This window comes from Bombyx mori, chromosome 22 (genome assembly GCF_030269925.1).
Source record: "Bombyx mori chromosome 22, ASM3026992v2".
NCBI classification, from domain to species: Eukaryota; Metazoa; Arthropoda; class Insecta; order Lepidoptera; family Bombycidae; genus Bombyx; species Bombyx mori.
Genome location: NC_085128.1, coordinates 5361883 through 5380092, shown reverse-complemented (window position 1 = coordinate 5380092; position 18210 = coordinate 5361883). Strand labels below are relative to the sequence as shown.

Below are 18210 nucleotides of genomic sequence, written 5' to 3'. Positions count from 1 at the left end.
AATTTTCGAGCATGGTTTGTTTATTTTATGACGACTAAAATTGTGACTAGGAAAAAGCGATGAGATCGAATTGAAAATATACTTCATAATTTATTATAATTAGGTATATTACTTTTTAGTTTTTTGAATAGTGTTAATAATGAGCAAATAAATATAATATAATAATTTGGTGTTATACAATAGCATGAATGAAATTTGGCTACATTTATAGTCTCTTTAAATAAACTAGAGGTCCCGCAGTAGTCAAAATTCGACTATAATTAAATGGAATTGTAAGTTTGTACACTATTATGATTGTAATTTATATTTCTATAATCACAAATTTCGCCAAGGCTACACTATAAAAAAATATTAATAAAGACAAACAATATTTAATCAATTCTCAATTTGACCACAGACGTCAAGAACAAAAGTTTGACAATAAATAGTATGCATGCGTGCGTGCGTCAAATACATGGTATGTAGTGTGTGTAATGTTTTCTTTATTGATTTAATGTGTCTTTTATGCATTATTAAAAAAAATAGCATTGTGCACTTCTTCTTTAAATTCTCTATAAGTGTGGAAAATTTCATACTCCTCCGTCCGTCGTAAAAAGGGATACAAAGTTTTTGCTTCACGTATTAATTCTCTTTAAATAAATAGTAATCAATTTTAAGGTTATTCAAATGACATGTGCGAGTAATCGTCCAAATAAGGACTTTGCGTTGTAGCGCTGACACGCCACTTGAAAGGGTGATGTCGAAATGCGATTAATAGGTCGTCAGTCGGCGTGTCGGGTGCACCGCGATAGTCTAGCGGCCGGAAGCGGCTCGCACCGAATAATCGCATCGATCGCCAAAAAACTAACCCACATACGCACTGGCAGCGTAGCCGGAATTATTAATCGTGAGGAGTAAGGGGCAAAGAGGGTGGCTTGGAGGGCGCAAGCGCGGGCTCACGGCGGGCACTTCGCGAGGAAGGCTCGCGTGCTCCGGCCGCGTCCTGACGCCCGCGGCGTCGCGATGCCGGCCCCGCGGTCGCTCTTGCAATCGCCGCGTTAACCTGTACCCATGCAGTGGCGAAAACTTACCAGGTTGAAGTCTTCGCCGGGCGGACAGTCGCGCGCTCGGAGGATGCTCTGCTGCGGCCGCAGGAAGGTATGCGATCCGATCGATAGCGCGCGCCGAAACCGTCGCCCCTCCCGGCACGGACGCCGACGTCGTTCGACGACCCCGCTCCCTAACGTCCCTCTCAAACATGCTTCTTTTGGGATGGTACCAAAGTCTTGTTCCCCTTGTATGCACTCATGAAAACCAATACAAGATTTTCACATGAGTTCAATGCAAGAATTTAAAATACATTTTAAGTTATGCTCATTTTCCTTATATCGTTGCGCTTAGAGGATCATTTATTTTTTAATCAGTCACACGAAATAACTTTGGAACCATTTATATAAATTTATTATTTAGAGTACAATACAATTTATATAATAGTATAATATAGTATTTTCTGAGATGATTAGGAAAATTCTTAGGTTAAGTTAACCTCAAAGACAAATCCTTAACTTTAGTAAGCTGTATACTGACGGGAATAGAGCTTGTTACTAGTCCCAAGATCGATTTATGTGGGAAGCTATTGTTAATAAGCAAGAAGCGCCCTCCAATTACATCAGTGGCTTTTTAATTTAGAATTATGGTGTCTTCAGCTCGCACTTGTGCAACATTCATTTCCGCTCCCCTCTTCCTCCTTTCTACAATTTAATTAGATTATAATTAGGCAAGATTTTCCTTAATGTTCAAGTTTCAATTAAATTTTCTTCATTAAGCCGTTTAAGTGCCGTGTTATAATGTGGGGTAACGAAGGCGACCCTCGCAGCATCTTACGCCATCTTGGTTTAAGATGTTATATTATAGGTAGACGCCTTGTCTGTGTCACCTAGAACTTATATCTTATATGCATTTTTATAGTAAAATACTACATGATCCGTCTTAGTAGAGTTTAAATACTAGAAGATGTATTTTTGTGTAGGGTGATTTAAATCATAGCCAATCTGGTATGAGAATTTGGTACAATAAGTAACTGAGATTATTTCTTTTATCGCATTGAAAATCGAATATATGGACATCTTAACGAATACATGGACTTACATCGTAATTTCTTTGAATTGGCTGGGTTGACTAACTCATGCTCTGCTCGGTTTGAAATCACAACGCAAACCCAGCCCCCCGCCATGACCTATGAGTTCAGAGTCTCAGTTTTAATAAATATTATGTTTTGTTGTGTTTCCTACTATCCAAGTCAAAACTTTGAATGTTTTAAGATACACACAAACATATAAAGATATCTATTCGTATGAATTCAAACTACGCTGTACTAAAATACGTTCTCATCATCTTTTCCGAAGAGCTCCATTTTAGTTGGTACATTTGTTCCTCAAGCGATTATTTTTTTCTTTTATCGGACTCATCTCCTTGAGTATAATTTTATAAATTCACTCAATAAATCAATTTTATAAATATATAAAACTAATTATTTTATTCATGAATAAAAAAAACAGTATTTTCAAATGAAATTATACTTCCCTTCTATAGGACGTAGAACTCTGTTTCAAAATGAAATTCTGTAAATGAATTCTCTATAATACGTATTGATTTTATGATCTTTAAATACTCGATTAAATATGACATAGCTTTTATGATGTAGCACGGTTGTTGTTAAAACGTTAAGTGTAGTGAATTTTTTTTTAATTGCTTAGATGGTTGGACGAGCTTACAGCCCACCTGGTGTTAAGTGGTTACTGGAGCCCATAGACATCTACAACGTAAATTCGCCACCCACCTTGAGATATAAGTTCTAAGGTCTCAGTATAGTTACGACGGCTGCCCCGCCTTTCAAACCGAAACGCATTCCTGCTTCACGGCAGAAATAGACAGGGTGGTGGTACCTATCCGTGCAGACTCACAAGACGTCCTACCATCAGTAAAATAATCATGCATCTCAGTGTGAAGAGTAGAAGTGGGTTTTTTGGAAGACTTCGATCTTCATATGTCAAGGTAGCTGGTGAAGTTTTAAGCTTGCCAAAATGGCCGTGATTTCCTCTGCCGCTGTGCACTTAAGACAGTTTCCTTCATTGATCACACACATTCATACATCTGAAAAACATTCGGTAGTACTATTTATTATTACGTGTACTGACTTTAATTAGCGAGTAGTAATTACAAAAAAAAAACCACTTGTTCGCTTTCAAATGTAAATTATAATTTAGATTTGATTGTCACGCTAGTTATAGTGACAGAATACAAGCAAACTTAATTAACTGTAAAAAAATCAGATTAAACAAGCGTGCAATTAGTTATTTTGCGTTACAGATTAAAATAAATCCAATCAATCATTATATTCCGTTGGAATTGTTACTGTTAGAATTTATTTAAGAAGCTTCTGGGTCTTTATTGTTAGGCGATGACTTTTGGCAATGGACACGTGGAAAGTACCAGCCTGATAAACTCTCAAATTCATTTATAGGTAGCGGCTTGGATGTGTGGATGAGCTCACAGCCCACCTGGTGTTAAGTGGTTACCGGAGCCCATAGACATCTATAACGTAAATGCCGCCGCCCACCTTGAGATATGAGTTCTAAGATCTCAGTATAGTTACAACGGCTGCCCCACCCTTCAAACCGAAACGCATTACAGCTTCACGGCCGAAATAGGCAGGGTGGTGGTATCTACCCTTACGGAGTCACAAGAGGTCCTACCACCTGTGAAATCTGATATTAATTTGATATTAAGCTACCAGACATAATTTGAAACGGTTGATCAATGATTAATAGTATCTCGTTAAACGAAGCTTACAGTAAAATTTTCCCTTTCGGAACCGTGTGTTAATAATTAATGATCGGGACTTGTATGTGGGTCAGAATCGAAGCTGCAAAGCCATGAATGTTTCGTGTGTATTTATAAATGGCTGTTTCTTGTATTGAATTTACAGTAACAATATTGGAACGACTGAAAATTATAATACAAGTCGATTCTGTTTTTTTTTTTTTAATAATTATTATTATATTATAATACATTGTGTATTAATTGTATGTATATTTACGGATATATGTATGTATGTATGTGTATATGTAGGTATACATATACGTATATGTATTTCACTGGATTGGTACACCGCGCGTAGTTCGTTTCCAAATGATTCTTGTCCACCTGATGGTTGTCTGGAAGAGATCGCTCTTAGCGATAAGACCGCAAATTGTACTTTTTTGTGTTTAATGTATCGCATTGTTTATTTGTTTTTTGCTGTACAATAAAGAATACTCTCTCTCTCTCTCTCTCTCTACAAGTCGATTCTGTTCGTTAAATGATAATCGCCTGTTTGACTGTTATTTAGATGACGCCGGAAATCGTCTCCGGTTGTCTCGTACTCTTTTCCCACCAATTTCTTATTATAATATATCTCTTATTCTTCTCTCTGTATTCTTATTATATATAATCATAGTATAATGATAGTATGCCCAACAATTTTCATGGTAAAAGCTACTTTAGTTCCTAATTAGAATTTCTTTTACGGTTTTATTTCATGCTTTTTATTGTCATTATATAGTACTAGCCGTACTCGCCCGCTTCGCTGGGCATTTAAAATTAGCATTATTATTTAATGTCATTATTATTAGGGAGTCCAATATTCATAAAAATATTAGCCTATCCATTAAGTACATGTATTTTCTACATGGATACCAAGTTTTAAGTTAATCGGATGCATGGTTCAGTAGTTATAACGGAACATGTAAGAGACTACTCGGCTTAAGCGATATACGAGTATAGTATCTTTGTAATTAAAGGGCCGTTTTGTTTGGTATTATTATCAACAATTCGATGTTTTTAATTGAACTTCAATTAAGTTTACACCATTGAAATAGCTGAAGAAGTATTTGTCTTATGATATATTATCCAAATTATAAACTTTAAATACCTAGCTCTCCTTTAAAGCTGAAAAAATGTTGCTTAAACCAAATCGTTTGGTACCTCTGGGTCTGCGGAGGGACTTCGGTTCCCTCTGTATTTTGTACCGTATGTTCCATAGGGAATGCTCCGGGGAATTGTTCGAGATGATACCGGCATCTCGTTTTTACCGTCGCACCGCCCGCCACCGGAGTAGAGTTCATCCATACCACCTGGATCCACTGCGGTCATCCACAGTGTGTTTCCAGAGGTCTTTTTTGCCACGTACCATCCGGCTATGGAATGAGCTCCCCTCCACGGTGTTTCCCGAGCGCTATGACATGTCCTTCTTCAAACGAGGCTTGTGGAGACTATTAAGCGGTAGGCAGCGGCTTGGCTCTGCCCCTGGCATTGCTGAAGTCTATGGGCGACGGTAACCACTCACCATCAGGTGGGCCGTATGCTCGTCTGCCTACAAGGGCAATAAAAAAAAAGCTTTTCACCCCTCGAATTATTATTTCCGTCGTATTATTCGTCGTTGTAGATGAGTGAGGTTTTTTAATCGTTGACATTTGAATATTGTGCTAACTATCGCCTACTTTTAAAAATTGTTTCTACGAGTAGACTTTTACGTTTCATTTCCCACAGAAAGAAATAAAAGGATCTTGAGGTCTGTCAGTTTTTTTATCTTCACGATAAGATGATCTCAGGTATAGATAAGCGCTAACCATCTTCTTAATTAAAATATTCATATTAAGTTTTCTCAGTAGGGCATTCAAACCCAAACGGGTGAATGTATTGATCTTACTCATGTCTCTCGCGATATTTGGAAGTTGTGCTCTAAAGGATAAAATAAAGTATACTCAGATTGCAGCTTAGAGCATCCTTCAGTTATGATGATCACAACAGACTTGTGTAAGCCATCTTCCTCTGTAAGCAGTAGGTCTTATTTCACTCATTTGTCTTGTTTAGTCGTGCGCAAATAGCTTATGTTGTAACCCAGATTTTGTTTCTTTTTACTTCTGTTTTTTTATGCATCTTTTTAGCTTGTGCCTAATAAATAAAAAACAAAATGTGTGCAATTCACACGTGGTAGAAGTGAAACCTTCCAAAATTAAAATACAATTATCCTAAACGTCTTAAGTATATGTAAAATTTTGTCATTAGTAAATAATTGTAAGGTAGCGCCCTCTGTGAATTGATATTTTAATTTCACGTATAATCCTAAATTTTATTCACTACAAGAGCCTTCATACACACGTTAGTATTAAAAAATCTCACAGAAGGCGCTGTATTAAATAGTATGTATATTTCTGTCTCATTCTTTGCTGGCTTCATCCTACCCATTTTTGTATTTGTGTCTCTTACCTGTCGTTTTTTCCGTTGCATCCGGTTTGAAATCACAACGATTCTAAAGAAGTTTTCACTTCAATAAATAAATAAAACGTGACTGAGCACTATGATGCAAATACAAAACTCGCATATAATAAGGTAGGCTAATATTTCTTTACGCCTTTACTATTATTGCCGGAGTAAGTCGAGGATCTAACAAAATTTGTACAATTCAACGTAAATATGTTGACATTTACTAAGCAGCTAATTTACACAGCGTAAGGTGGTGGTTATTCGGAGCACCTTAATAATAGTGTACAGTAAAAATGAAGGAGAAAATTCGTTGGTTCATTGTACTATGGGCTGGTTAGTTGAATATTAATAATACAATTACATAACAGAGATTGTACTTGAACTTATGTTGATTCTCTTTCAATTTCACTGATTAACAATGAAGATTCATTGTTGAAACAAAATGTACACACCTACATAGAATTTTATCAGTGCCTAATAATATAAAGATGTTGTGGTTCTAGTCATATTTATTACAAGCCGTACTCGCCCGCTTCGCTGGGCATTTAAAATTTACATTATTATTTATTGTCATTACTATTAGGGAGTCCATATAAATATTAGCCTATCCATGTATTTTCTACCTGGATACCAAGTTTCAAGTCAATCGGATGCATGTTTCAGTAGTTATAACGGAACATCCGTAAAAACCACTGTAGATTTATATACTAGTATAGATTTATAATACTGATTTCGTTTATCTGGTAAATTTTCTATATTACCACGTAAATAGCTCATTCTTGGAAAAGATGACGCCTTAAGTATTTGTCAGATTATTTTCGCTTTTGAAACACAATGCCTGTAAAAGCTTACGCGAACAAAGCATGTTGATTTTTACTATCAACCAATAAAAAAAAACGGGTCATTTATAATATGTATTGAATAAAATCGGAAAACAAAAGGCAGTTGTTAATCTTCTATTATAGTTTAACTTCTCAAAATGAGGTTAATAGGAAAACTTTCAATGTACAATACAATGTTACGTTGGATTGCAACAGTGACGTAATATTGTAGGTGGAAACTCGAGAGCTCCCCGTGGCGTCCGTGAATGAAGCAAGTGGGCGACTGAAATATAAATTTATCACTTCAATATCTACAGAATACGTACCTATTCATTAATATATTTATTTCACTTGCAGCACTTGTCGGTCAGTGATATAATGAGTACCTCTATTATCAGTCCTCGAGTTTTTAGAATGACCCTAGTGAAGCATTGGTAGACATCCGATGCGCTTATACATTTTTGTCCACGCTCCCGTGACGTGTCATGTTCAATATAAAACATGGTGTGTCATTTCCAAATTTTATAAGTTCATGTAAACGAATATAGAACGTAAGTATATGTTATAAGTACGCCGGATGAGTGCTTTATTACTTTATTCTGCATACGAAGAACTAATACTTTACTACTGAGGAATTGTTCGAGATGATACCAACGTCTCGTTTTTACCATCGTACCGCCCGCCACCGGAGTAGAGTTCATCCATACGACCTGGAGCCACTGCGGTCATCCACAGTGCGTTTCCAGAGATCTTTTTTGCCACGTACCATCCGGCTATGGAATGAGCTCCCCTCCACGGTGTTTCCCGAGCGCTATGACATGTCCTTCTTCAAACGAGGCTTGTGGAGAGTATTAAGCGGTAGGCAGCGGCTTGGCTCTGCCCTTGGCATTGCTGAAGTCCATGGGCGACGGTAACCATTCACCATCAGGTGTGCCGTATGCTTGTCTGCCTACAAAGGCAATAAAAAAAAAAAACTAATATTTTGAAGGGTGAGACTATCGTTAAGCCATAAAATTAACACGTTGCACGCTTTACCGCCCATATGCGGCCCGGCAGTGGGCCTACAGTACTATGCCGTTCGGGCCAAATCAAAATCAGGAAAACAGTAATTTTTATCAACTTGAGATTTTGATTTTAAAATTTATAAAATGCGATAGTGTGCACGGAAAATAAAAATTAGCGACTTTTACCTTCTAGTTTTTAACCTTGATATAAAACTACAAGGATCTATTGGATTTGAATATCAGGGCGTTCGGTTCGGCTAAAGCCCACGCAGGCCACCTCCATATGCATTTTGTTTGACAGCTGCAATATGTGGCTTGTAGGAAGCGTTTACGTTTTGAACCCTCATGCGGCTCATGGATGACCCGCTCGGCTCGAACGGTTCAGTAAGAAAAGGCTCACTTGTGAGCACCGTGGCCTGAATAAAAGTACTAGATTTTTCGAAATCGATATTTCCATTTCACGTCTTATTCCCCACACCTCACTGTCAAGTTAAACGGCATAATTCATTTTGATTTCGATTGTAGGTTGTAGTGTGTTATGCTGAAAATCAGATATGCTTATATGCCTTAGTTACGTTCGAAATTATTAAAAAAGATAACGGTTGAATTAAGTCATTGTCACAAAGTTTACTTCCCACAAATTACCTACAACGTTCAAAGGAGATTCTGTACTTAATATGCACATGATAGTTTCCCATTTCCTCCATGATATATGAAAGTGGACGTAGATTTCCGTATAGCGGTCTTCTTTGAATTTTAATGAAATTTGCGTTATAACAAGCCCATTAATTAAATAGTTTCAGATAGTGACTTTTGAGTGTAGTTTAAGTGTTCATTATGATGTTCATAGCTTTCTGATAAGTCATTTAAGACATTGTGAAGTAACAAATGGCTAATTTATTTTAGAAGAAATAGCAGTCATGACCTAAAACGTATCTACGCTAAATATAAACAGTCTTCCTAAATTCATTCAGTGATAAAATAGAAAAGTTGGCAAGTTTATTCCGTGTTCAGATCGGTGCCAAGTAGGCCGTGAAGCCTTATTTTCGTCACGTCGAAAACAAAAACATTTGTCTGTGGTCCTTGTAACCTATTTCTTATTTTGTTTATACTAAAACAGATCCATTCCTCAAAATTTGAATTGATAATAAACTCAGCTGGAACTTTTTTTTATACCCTACCTATCCACTGGTAGCGTAATGGGCTATTACAGCTTCTCGCGGGTAGGTGAGCTCACTGGTTCAATCTGAGGAAATTTGCTAACACTAGCTTACTTAGGGAGAGCAGTGCTTCGCAGAATCTACCGCCGGATAGGAATCGCAACCCGCTAAAAAGATCCGGCGAGAAACTCAGCTTTTTTTCTTTTCTATTTTTATTGCTTAAATGGGTGGACGGGCTCACAGCCCACCTGGTGTTAAGTGGTTACTGGAGCCCATAGACATCTACAACGTAAATGCGCCACTCACCTTGAGACATAGCTGCAAGGTCTCAAGTATAGCTAAGTCAGTCGTCAGTGGGTTGTGTCTACGGGTTAGTTAAAAGGGTTACCTAAAAGCACTGAGAGTGGATCCTGTAGCCTGGGTCAGAGAATAAACGATTAAAAGTGATGCTTGGGATAATAATATGTCTGTGAAACTCCTGAAAATTATGTATTATTTTTTATTTTAGAGTTCTTCTTCTTCGTCGCTTTCTTTATTTTTCTTTCTTTATTTTCTCAATTATGCTATCAATAATGAAAAGGCTTAGTTACTAAAATATTTAAACAATAATTTTTGTTAGTTTGAATTAGAACCACCTATTTCTGTCACTTAAAACGATTGCAAAAAATGTTTGAAGCTACGAGTATTTTCCAAAAAATAGAATAGAATTAAATAATATCGATTAGATAAAGAAAATATCTGAAATCAGATAAGGTGAGATAAGGCAACGTCTACTAGTAGGTGCTGGATGAGATATAATAATCTCTCAGCTTAGTTATTGAACTTTAATGAGAGTTCAATGGACTTGTTCGAAGAACCAACTATCACAGTTCATTTTCAAAAATCCTATAATATTAATAAGGGAAGCCAAAAGAAGCACCAAATATACAGAAAAAAAAATGAAGGTAACTTCACCCGCGTCTACATTCCATACTGTCTATTAATTTATAGATTAAATTTATTGAGGTTTACGATTATTTGAACACCAAAGAATTTACAGCAACTAGCTACAATGTTTCATAAAGATATTTTTTTTAATTTTATGTGAAGTATTATTTGTATCGTGCGACATGTCAAGAAATGAAAATCTAACGATTATTTTCCCATTAATGTCGAAATATTAACGCATATCTAATGCCATCGATTCGAAATTGTGATGGGATTTTCAAAACCAAATCTAGTTCACTTGAATACGTTATGTTTTTTTTTTCAATTAATGCGAGATCGATTTACTGGTATTTAATACCAAAGGTACATAGGTGCTTAAAAACGAAAACACTGTTAATCTATAGATATGTATATATCAATATCAGCGAATTTTGGCTATTAAAGGGAATGGATATGGATTTGGTAGCTTTATGGACGAATGATTACAACGATGAATGGATAACATCGTGTAAAAAAAATCAAATACCAGGTAGGATGTGAGTTCGTTTTCCCGTCTACGTAATAAAAAAAAATATAAGAAAATCGGGCATCTAGCGTATTAACCGTTTTAACCTAGTGGAAGTAAGATAATTAGTGACACAGCAAAGAAGGGTCAGGTTCAAGTCTATCTATCTATATATTTATCAACCCACAGACGTCCACGGCTGGACATAGGTTTCCCCAAAGCCTCGGTACAACGATCGGTCCTGCACTGCTTGTACTCAGCGGATCCCTATTGAGGTACGCGGCGATCCGTTGGATTTTATTAGTATGCAATAATCATTTTCATTTATAACGCACGAACACCACGCATATCAAGCGTAGGATGTTAGGAGGAACGTAGGCAGGTCGCAAATTAACATATTCGAGTGAAAATCTATAAACGTGATCAAACATGAATATATTTTAGGATTCCGGTTGAGAATATAATTGAGAATCTTCTATATTACGATTCCTGTGCCTTTGCAAAATAATCATTTGAGTTTATGGAGAGCGTTTTGAATAAGGAATTCATGTAAGTGGGTAGTAATATGTTTAAATTAATATTGAGTTTTATTAGGACTCGGTGTTATGGAATATAGATTACGAAGATAAATTAAACACGATTTAATCCATTTATAAGGTTTACTTCTCTCGGAGTCTCGAATTATTCCTCTGAATTCCTTACTTATCTGACGTTTTGAATACTGGACAGTTTCAGTGGTTACAAACAGACAGAATTTATGAACTCAATTTTAATATAAAAGTAGTTGTAAAGCCGATTATCATGAAATTTTGTTTACACGTTTTCAAAGGCATCGAAAGACATTTTGGCGGGAACGCGAGGAGTGAAGTTGTATGATTTGTTTTATTTTGTCTATTTAGTGTTTCTTCAGGTGTAAATGTGTAATAACGGTGGTTTATTTACTGTTTAATATCTGTGAAAGTGCACAAATGTGGGAAAATGAAACAAAGCCGCTGAACGTAACTTCTTGGGATCCTTCAAAAAGTCCACTAAAAAAATCTCAGTAAATGACAACCATTTTACTAAGATTATATTATTATTTCATCCCATATCATCTCATTCCATCTCATTTCATTTAATTTCATTTCACTCTACATTATCATTATTCATAAAAATAAGAATATAAATTAAAATAAGACATGACTTAAAGGACTTAGTTACCAGGTCATAGCATCCCTTTTAAAAAAAAGTATCGAAAAGGGTCCTTTCATTTAGAATCGAGGCATAGATTTTTTCTACATTAAGAGATAAAATGTAAATATGCGTTATAAAACCTAATCTAGCACTATATTTTTATAGGGCACGTTCAACATGGCATGTAAATGATGTATTCGCGAACCGTACTTACTGAAGCGGAACTATGTCAACATTCAATCACAATGCGATTTGGCACCCGCATCCGAATACATTTCGGAAATCTTAAGCATTTTTTTTTATTGCTTAGATGTGTGGACGAGCTCACAGCCCACCTGGTGTTAAGTGGTTATTGGAGCCCATAGACATCTACAACGTAAATGCGCCACACACCTTGAGATATAGTTCTAAGGTCTCAGTATAGTCACAACGGCTGCCCCACCCTTCAAATCGAAACGCATTACTGCTTCACGGCAGAAATAGGCGGGGCGGTGGTACCTACCCGTGCGGACTCACAAGAGGTCCTACCACCAGTGAGTACCTCGTTGAACTTTTCGTTTTTTTTTATGCTCTATAATTGTGCTGTGTAGGTGTCCAACATTCAACTGTCTTTTGTAGAGCTCTCCAAAGGGGGAGTTGGCACGAAATTTTAGGTTCCAGCGATTCTATCGAGTTCTTTTAAAGCAAATTTAAAAGTATATCTTTTGAATATGCAAATTAAATACGAAAATATCAATTTTAATTATTCCGTACTGTAATTGTGTATTGTATTTTTTTTATAATTTAATATATGTATTTCATTGTTTTTATTGTTATTATTATAGTTATGGTTGTTGTTTTTATTAATCTAAGCTCAGACAGTGATTGGTCGGTCTGATGCTGGTGTGCACGTCCCTCCGCAGGTGCCGGCGGAAGATCAGCGCCGCAGTACCGATTGTCTCGGTACTGTTAGGCATTGCTGAGCCGGTAACCATTTCCAAGCCTTGCTATTTTTCTTTTAATTTTTATTTCATTTGTTTTTTTTTTTTGTAAATTTATATTTGGAATAAATGTTTATTATTATCATTATGGGTTATGGATTTATGATATATTTTTTTCAGCTAATGCTGGTAAATGTGAACCTAGCACGGGCTTACGCCAAGTGAGTTGGTTCATTGTGTAGTGTTGTAGGGGTTTGAGTAGTGGATGTAAGGAATCGTCGCACTATGGAACAGGTGTCGATTATTACAGATTTTTGTAAAGCGATCTATGAATATTTATTAAGATCAAGTTCTGAGAGCGATGTGTGCAATGATTTTGGGATGAGTCCGGTTGATGAAATTATTATGGGTATAATTAATTTTAACGGTGTGTTGATGCCACATTTATCGTATTTCATCTGCTATCTATACTAATATTATAAAGAGGAAAGATTTGTTTGTTTGTTTGTTTCGAATAGGCTCCGAAACTACTGGACCGATTTGAAAAATTATTTTTCCATTAGAAGCCGACATTGTCCCTGATGAACATAGGCTACTTTTTTTTTATATTTTTTTTTTTGGTTTCATGTGTGTTTTAATGTTTCCGAAGCGAAGCAAGGGCGGGTCGCTAGTAGGTTTATATTTGTAGTATGGTTCTGTTTCTATCTAATAGGTTATATTTAAGTGCTAACTGTGAGTGGATTTGTTTTGCAACGTTATTATGTCTTTCTGTGTACAGTTAGTTTACTATTATTATTCTCATTAGGGACCGTCCGCAACTCCAAAGCTGGAGTATGAACAGAAAGGCACTGCGACCTTAAGGCGTTTTGTTATTCGTTTCTTGTGTACAAACGTACTCACACATATTGTTTTACAGTGCTGTATATAGACCGTGTCGCTTACTGATATTAGTGAGGCTCGTTTACAGCTAGGATTTACTCGGGGAATCTCCCTCTGCGGTGCTATTCATTTAAATCCGCTTTAATCGGCGGGCTCGCCGGGCCGGATTGTTTTACGATGTGTTCCGTAGGTAATTGCGTGGTGAGTGCGTTCAAAAATAATTAAATTAAGGTTGACATAAGCCGCGGTTTATCGTTTTAACTAAAATGAATTTTATTAAATCAATAATTTGGCTCACAGTAAACTCAAAACGTTTCCACGATAGATTTTCCCTATGAATTAATGCATGAATTAAAAAAATGATATATTTTTAATAATAAAATTATCACATTTTTAGACATACTGGAGCCCATAGACATCTACAACGTAAATTCGCCACACACCGATGTGTGTAGTCCAGTCTATGGGCTCCAGTAATCACTAAACACCAGGTGGGCTGTGAGTTCGTCCACACATCTAAGCAATAAAAAAAAATACATAATTAATTTTACTAAACATTATCATTCTTACAAAATATTGATTGTAATAATACCTAAACTTGTGTACATAAGACATTTTTTAGTTAAGGTTTGTTATTATTATTATGTTTTTCTTTAAAACAAACTTCTATCAATCTTCCAGGGATCTTTTCCTTTTAGAATAACACCATGAAGATGATTAAGGGGCATGCAAATTTATATACAAAAACCTGTCAGATGGTTCCCGGACATGATTAGGGTACGGCGGCGTATTTTTTTGCGAAAATAATTGGTTTTCTCCTGGGTCCTTTACTGCAGGGGACAGCTAAAAGCTTTCGACGTCTATTCACTTGTTAAGTAATTAAGGACATGTTTTATGACGTGATTTACTAATTTTGTGTTTGACAAGATAAAATTTAAATAATGGTAACGAATTACCGAGAATCGTACGGGAAGCGATTTAAAATTCTTTATTCCAACTTAATCAATGTTGATATGATCCGAATGCTGGCTTTTAATGTTTTTATTTTATTTTATTTTTATTGCTTTGATGCGTGGACGAGCTCACAGCCCACCTGGTGTTAAGTGGTTACTGGAGCCCATAGACATCTACAACGTAAATGCGCCACACACCTTGAGATATAGTTCTAAGGTCTCAGTATAGTCACAACGGCTGCCCCACCCTTCAAACCGAAACGCATTACTGCTTCACGGCAGAAATAGCCGGGGCGGTGGTACCTACCCGTGCGGACTCACAAGAGATCCTACCACCAGTTTCTCTAGATCTCATGTTTACTATTATTAGGGTATATTCTTGCAATTGAAATGGCAAATTGCTTCGTAACAGGCTGGAGGGTACATAGATACCTATGCCATCATATCATAATATGCCGTCCCACCTACAACAGAAGCTAAGTCGAAGAGGTAGTGTACCATATTTCCGAATTAACAATATAATTAAATATTTTTTGAATTCTGTCCTTTCAGTATCAACGATGTATGTATGCATTATAAACTCGAATAGTGTTAGAATAATTACAAGGGCTATTCTTGGTGAAATCTTAAGAAAAAAAAAGAAAGATTTTCGCACCATTTAATCTGTCTGGAGTGCGTGTGTAGGCATGGAGTGGGAGTGGCTAATGTCCCAGACCTATGTTGGTAGGCGGCCGTAATGAGATGTAGTATGTTACGAACGAAAACAGCTCTTATTCACACAACTCTCAAGGCTAATTTATCTTAACAGACATGCGACTTCAAAGAACATGATTAAGTGCTCTCAGAGAAAGATAAAATGTATTCGGCATATATAAAATTTACATTTTCTCAAATTGAAATCTGAGGAGTTGAGTTTATTTTCAGAGTTCTTTGACTGTTTACTTTAGTGAATGAAATAAAATTTCAATACGAAATTGAATATGATATTACTGTTGATTTTATAACGTTTGATCCAACACAGCCTAGTTACAGAAAATGCTTCAAAGTAAGTATTTCCATATAAAATATATATTAAAATTTTCGCTAGATGTAAAGATAATGTTAAAATTTCCTTCTAGTGTAGTGCTGATTATCGTTTTCAATCTTATAAATTTACACTGACTCCAACTACTTTACAGCTTTTGTAATTAAGATACGTCTCTGCTATCTATATATTAATACGTGAAGCAAAAAACTTTGTACCCATTTTTACGAAAACTGCGCGTTTTCCCACACATATAGAGAATATAGAGAAGGAGTGCAGAATGCTAATATTTTTTTAAAATTATCCATAAAAAATACGTTAAATCAATAAAAAAAAAGTATTACACACACTACCATGTATTTGGCACACACACGCATTCATACTATTGTTTAATGTCGAACTTTTTTTATTGCTTGAAGTCTGTGGTCAAATTGAGAATATATTAAATATTGTTTATCTTTGTTAATATTTTTTATAGTATAGTCTTGGCGAAATTTGTGATTATAGAAGTATAAAATACAATTATAATAGTGTACAAACTTACAATTTCAATTAATTATAGTCGAATTTCGACTACTGCGGGACCTCTAGTTTATTTAAAACGTTGACTGCCATATGGTACCACGCGGCGCACTGAAGTTATTATGTCGATTTCTCTCTTCGATCTTCTTACAAGGCACCGGAATATCTAGTAGACTCTGGGGAAAACGAATCCGAAGATACTGAGAATGAATTTATTTTTAAGAGACTTATAAAAGAATAAAACAAGTACATTAACAAACAAAAGAAGGCTAATTTAGGCAATCCAGGCGCTTAGTAACATAAATCGACATTATTACTTCAGTGCGCCGCGTAGGTCACCGGTGACCTACACGGCAGTTAACGTGTTAAAAGGTATGTAGGAACCCGCGATGTCGATACGCGCGCGCATTTCTATAGTATCGATTTTGAAATTCATAGTGACATTGTTTTTGTATTTATCTATGGATTCCAATCGCCATGGAGATCGGAGTACGCAAATGCATTGATCCACAACCGAACGTTTGTTAAATAAAAATGATAAATTTTATTATAATTACAAATTAATTGTACTTTACTCGCAGTGTTAAATCTGTACTATTAGGAAAAAGAAGCCAAATATAAGACGGTAACCTCAACTTAAATCTATATCTAACTCACATTTGTTTTAATTATCCAAAAGTTTCAGGATGTTTCAACTCAAACTTCGGTAAGATAACACGCCTCTAAATAGCTTAAAGTAAAACCCTTTAGAAATAGCCTTAACTTGCGTTCGCATCAAAAAATATACATCGTACGATGCAAAGTTTATAATGGGACAGACGTAGCACGTAAACTAAGTGCTCCTAATGGCGTTGGATATTACGGGACTTGGTAAATATCTCAACGAATATTTGGGTCGAGAGCACTGTTGTAAATATTTTGAGTTTTTGACATTTCCCGCCCGTATGTAGTTATGAAATTCAATTCGGCTGGATCGTTTGTTTTTAATTAAAATGCGGCCCTGGCTGCGGTATGTGTTTTTGCAACAGTTCACAAGCTCAAGCGACATTCATGAAGAAGGTATGTGAACAGGAACATCAGGTGATACAAATCAAGGCCGCAAAGGTATTAATTTTGCATATATCCATTATCTCGACATCATTGTGGCCTAAAAGATAAGACGTCCGGTGCATTCGTATTACGTGATGCGATAGTGCCGATATTCGAATCCCGCAGATAGGTACCAATTTTTCTTTTTTACCATTGAAGTACATACTTAACACATGTTCACGAATGACATCCACGATGAAGTATCATACAATTAATTGTGTAATAAAAATCAAACCCACAAAAAAATTAATTTGCGTAATTACTGGTGGTAGGGCGTCTTATGAGCCCACACGGATAGGTACCACCACGACCCTGACTATTTCTGCCGTAAAGCAATAATGCTGGGCAGCCTTTGCACAATAAGACTGAGAACTCATGTCTTAAGATGGGTGTCGTCATTTTCGTTATTGATGTCTACGGTCTAAAAAACGGTCTACGGTTTATGTCTAAAAAAATAATACCTACTTCGCTACAAGTCTTAACAATACGCCCACCGACGTTGTACAGCAGAAACTCTCCGTTGAGATTAAAGTTGTTGATTACATCGGCACTGATGATAGTTCAGATTAAATCAAAATAGTTTAGATTAAGCTGGTGATCCATTTGGGAAATCATAATGGTCTTATGTTAATTATGTAAGTTTTCACGGGTTATCCACATGCTGAGTCACGCTGAGAACAAAACGAAGTGGGTTGACTTATGTGGTGACTCATAATGTTTTTCTAGAGCTTTAATAACATAATTATGTACATCCATTATGTACATACATGACGTATTTATGTGCACAGAAGCGTGAATAAAATCCATACATATACTTATCTACTTACACTTTTTTTTATTACACTTCTTCAATGTTAAAAATGTAAAATTTTGTTTCGTTGTTCGTTCTTTCCTATCTAATCAATCAATTGACATGATTTTTTAGAAGTGGATAAGTCAGAGATAGCA

The 18210-nt window shown here is 36.0% G+C and overlaps 1 protein-coding gene across 2 annotated transcripts in view; it reads left to right on the top strand.

Moving 5' to 3' along the window:
• Positions 1 to 935: 935 nt before the first annotated feature.
• Positions 936 to 18210, top strand: part of LOC101745051 (rho GTPase-activating protein 100F) — a 52582-nt gene continuing 35307 nt past the window's right edge. For both annotated transcript variants that reach the window (XM_004931920.5, XM_012695372.4), the window contains exon 1: positions 936 to 1137. In XM_004931920.5, coding sequence (XP_004931977.2) covers positions 1051 to 1137 — 87 coding nt within the window. In that variant the 5' untranslated portion in view covers positions 936 to 1050. The remainder of the gene's footprint in view (positions 1138 to 18210) is intronic.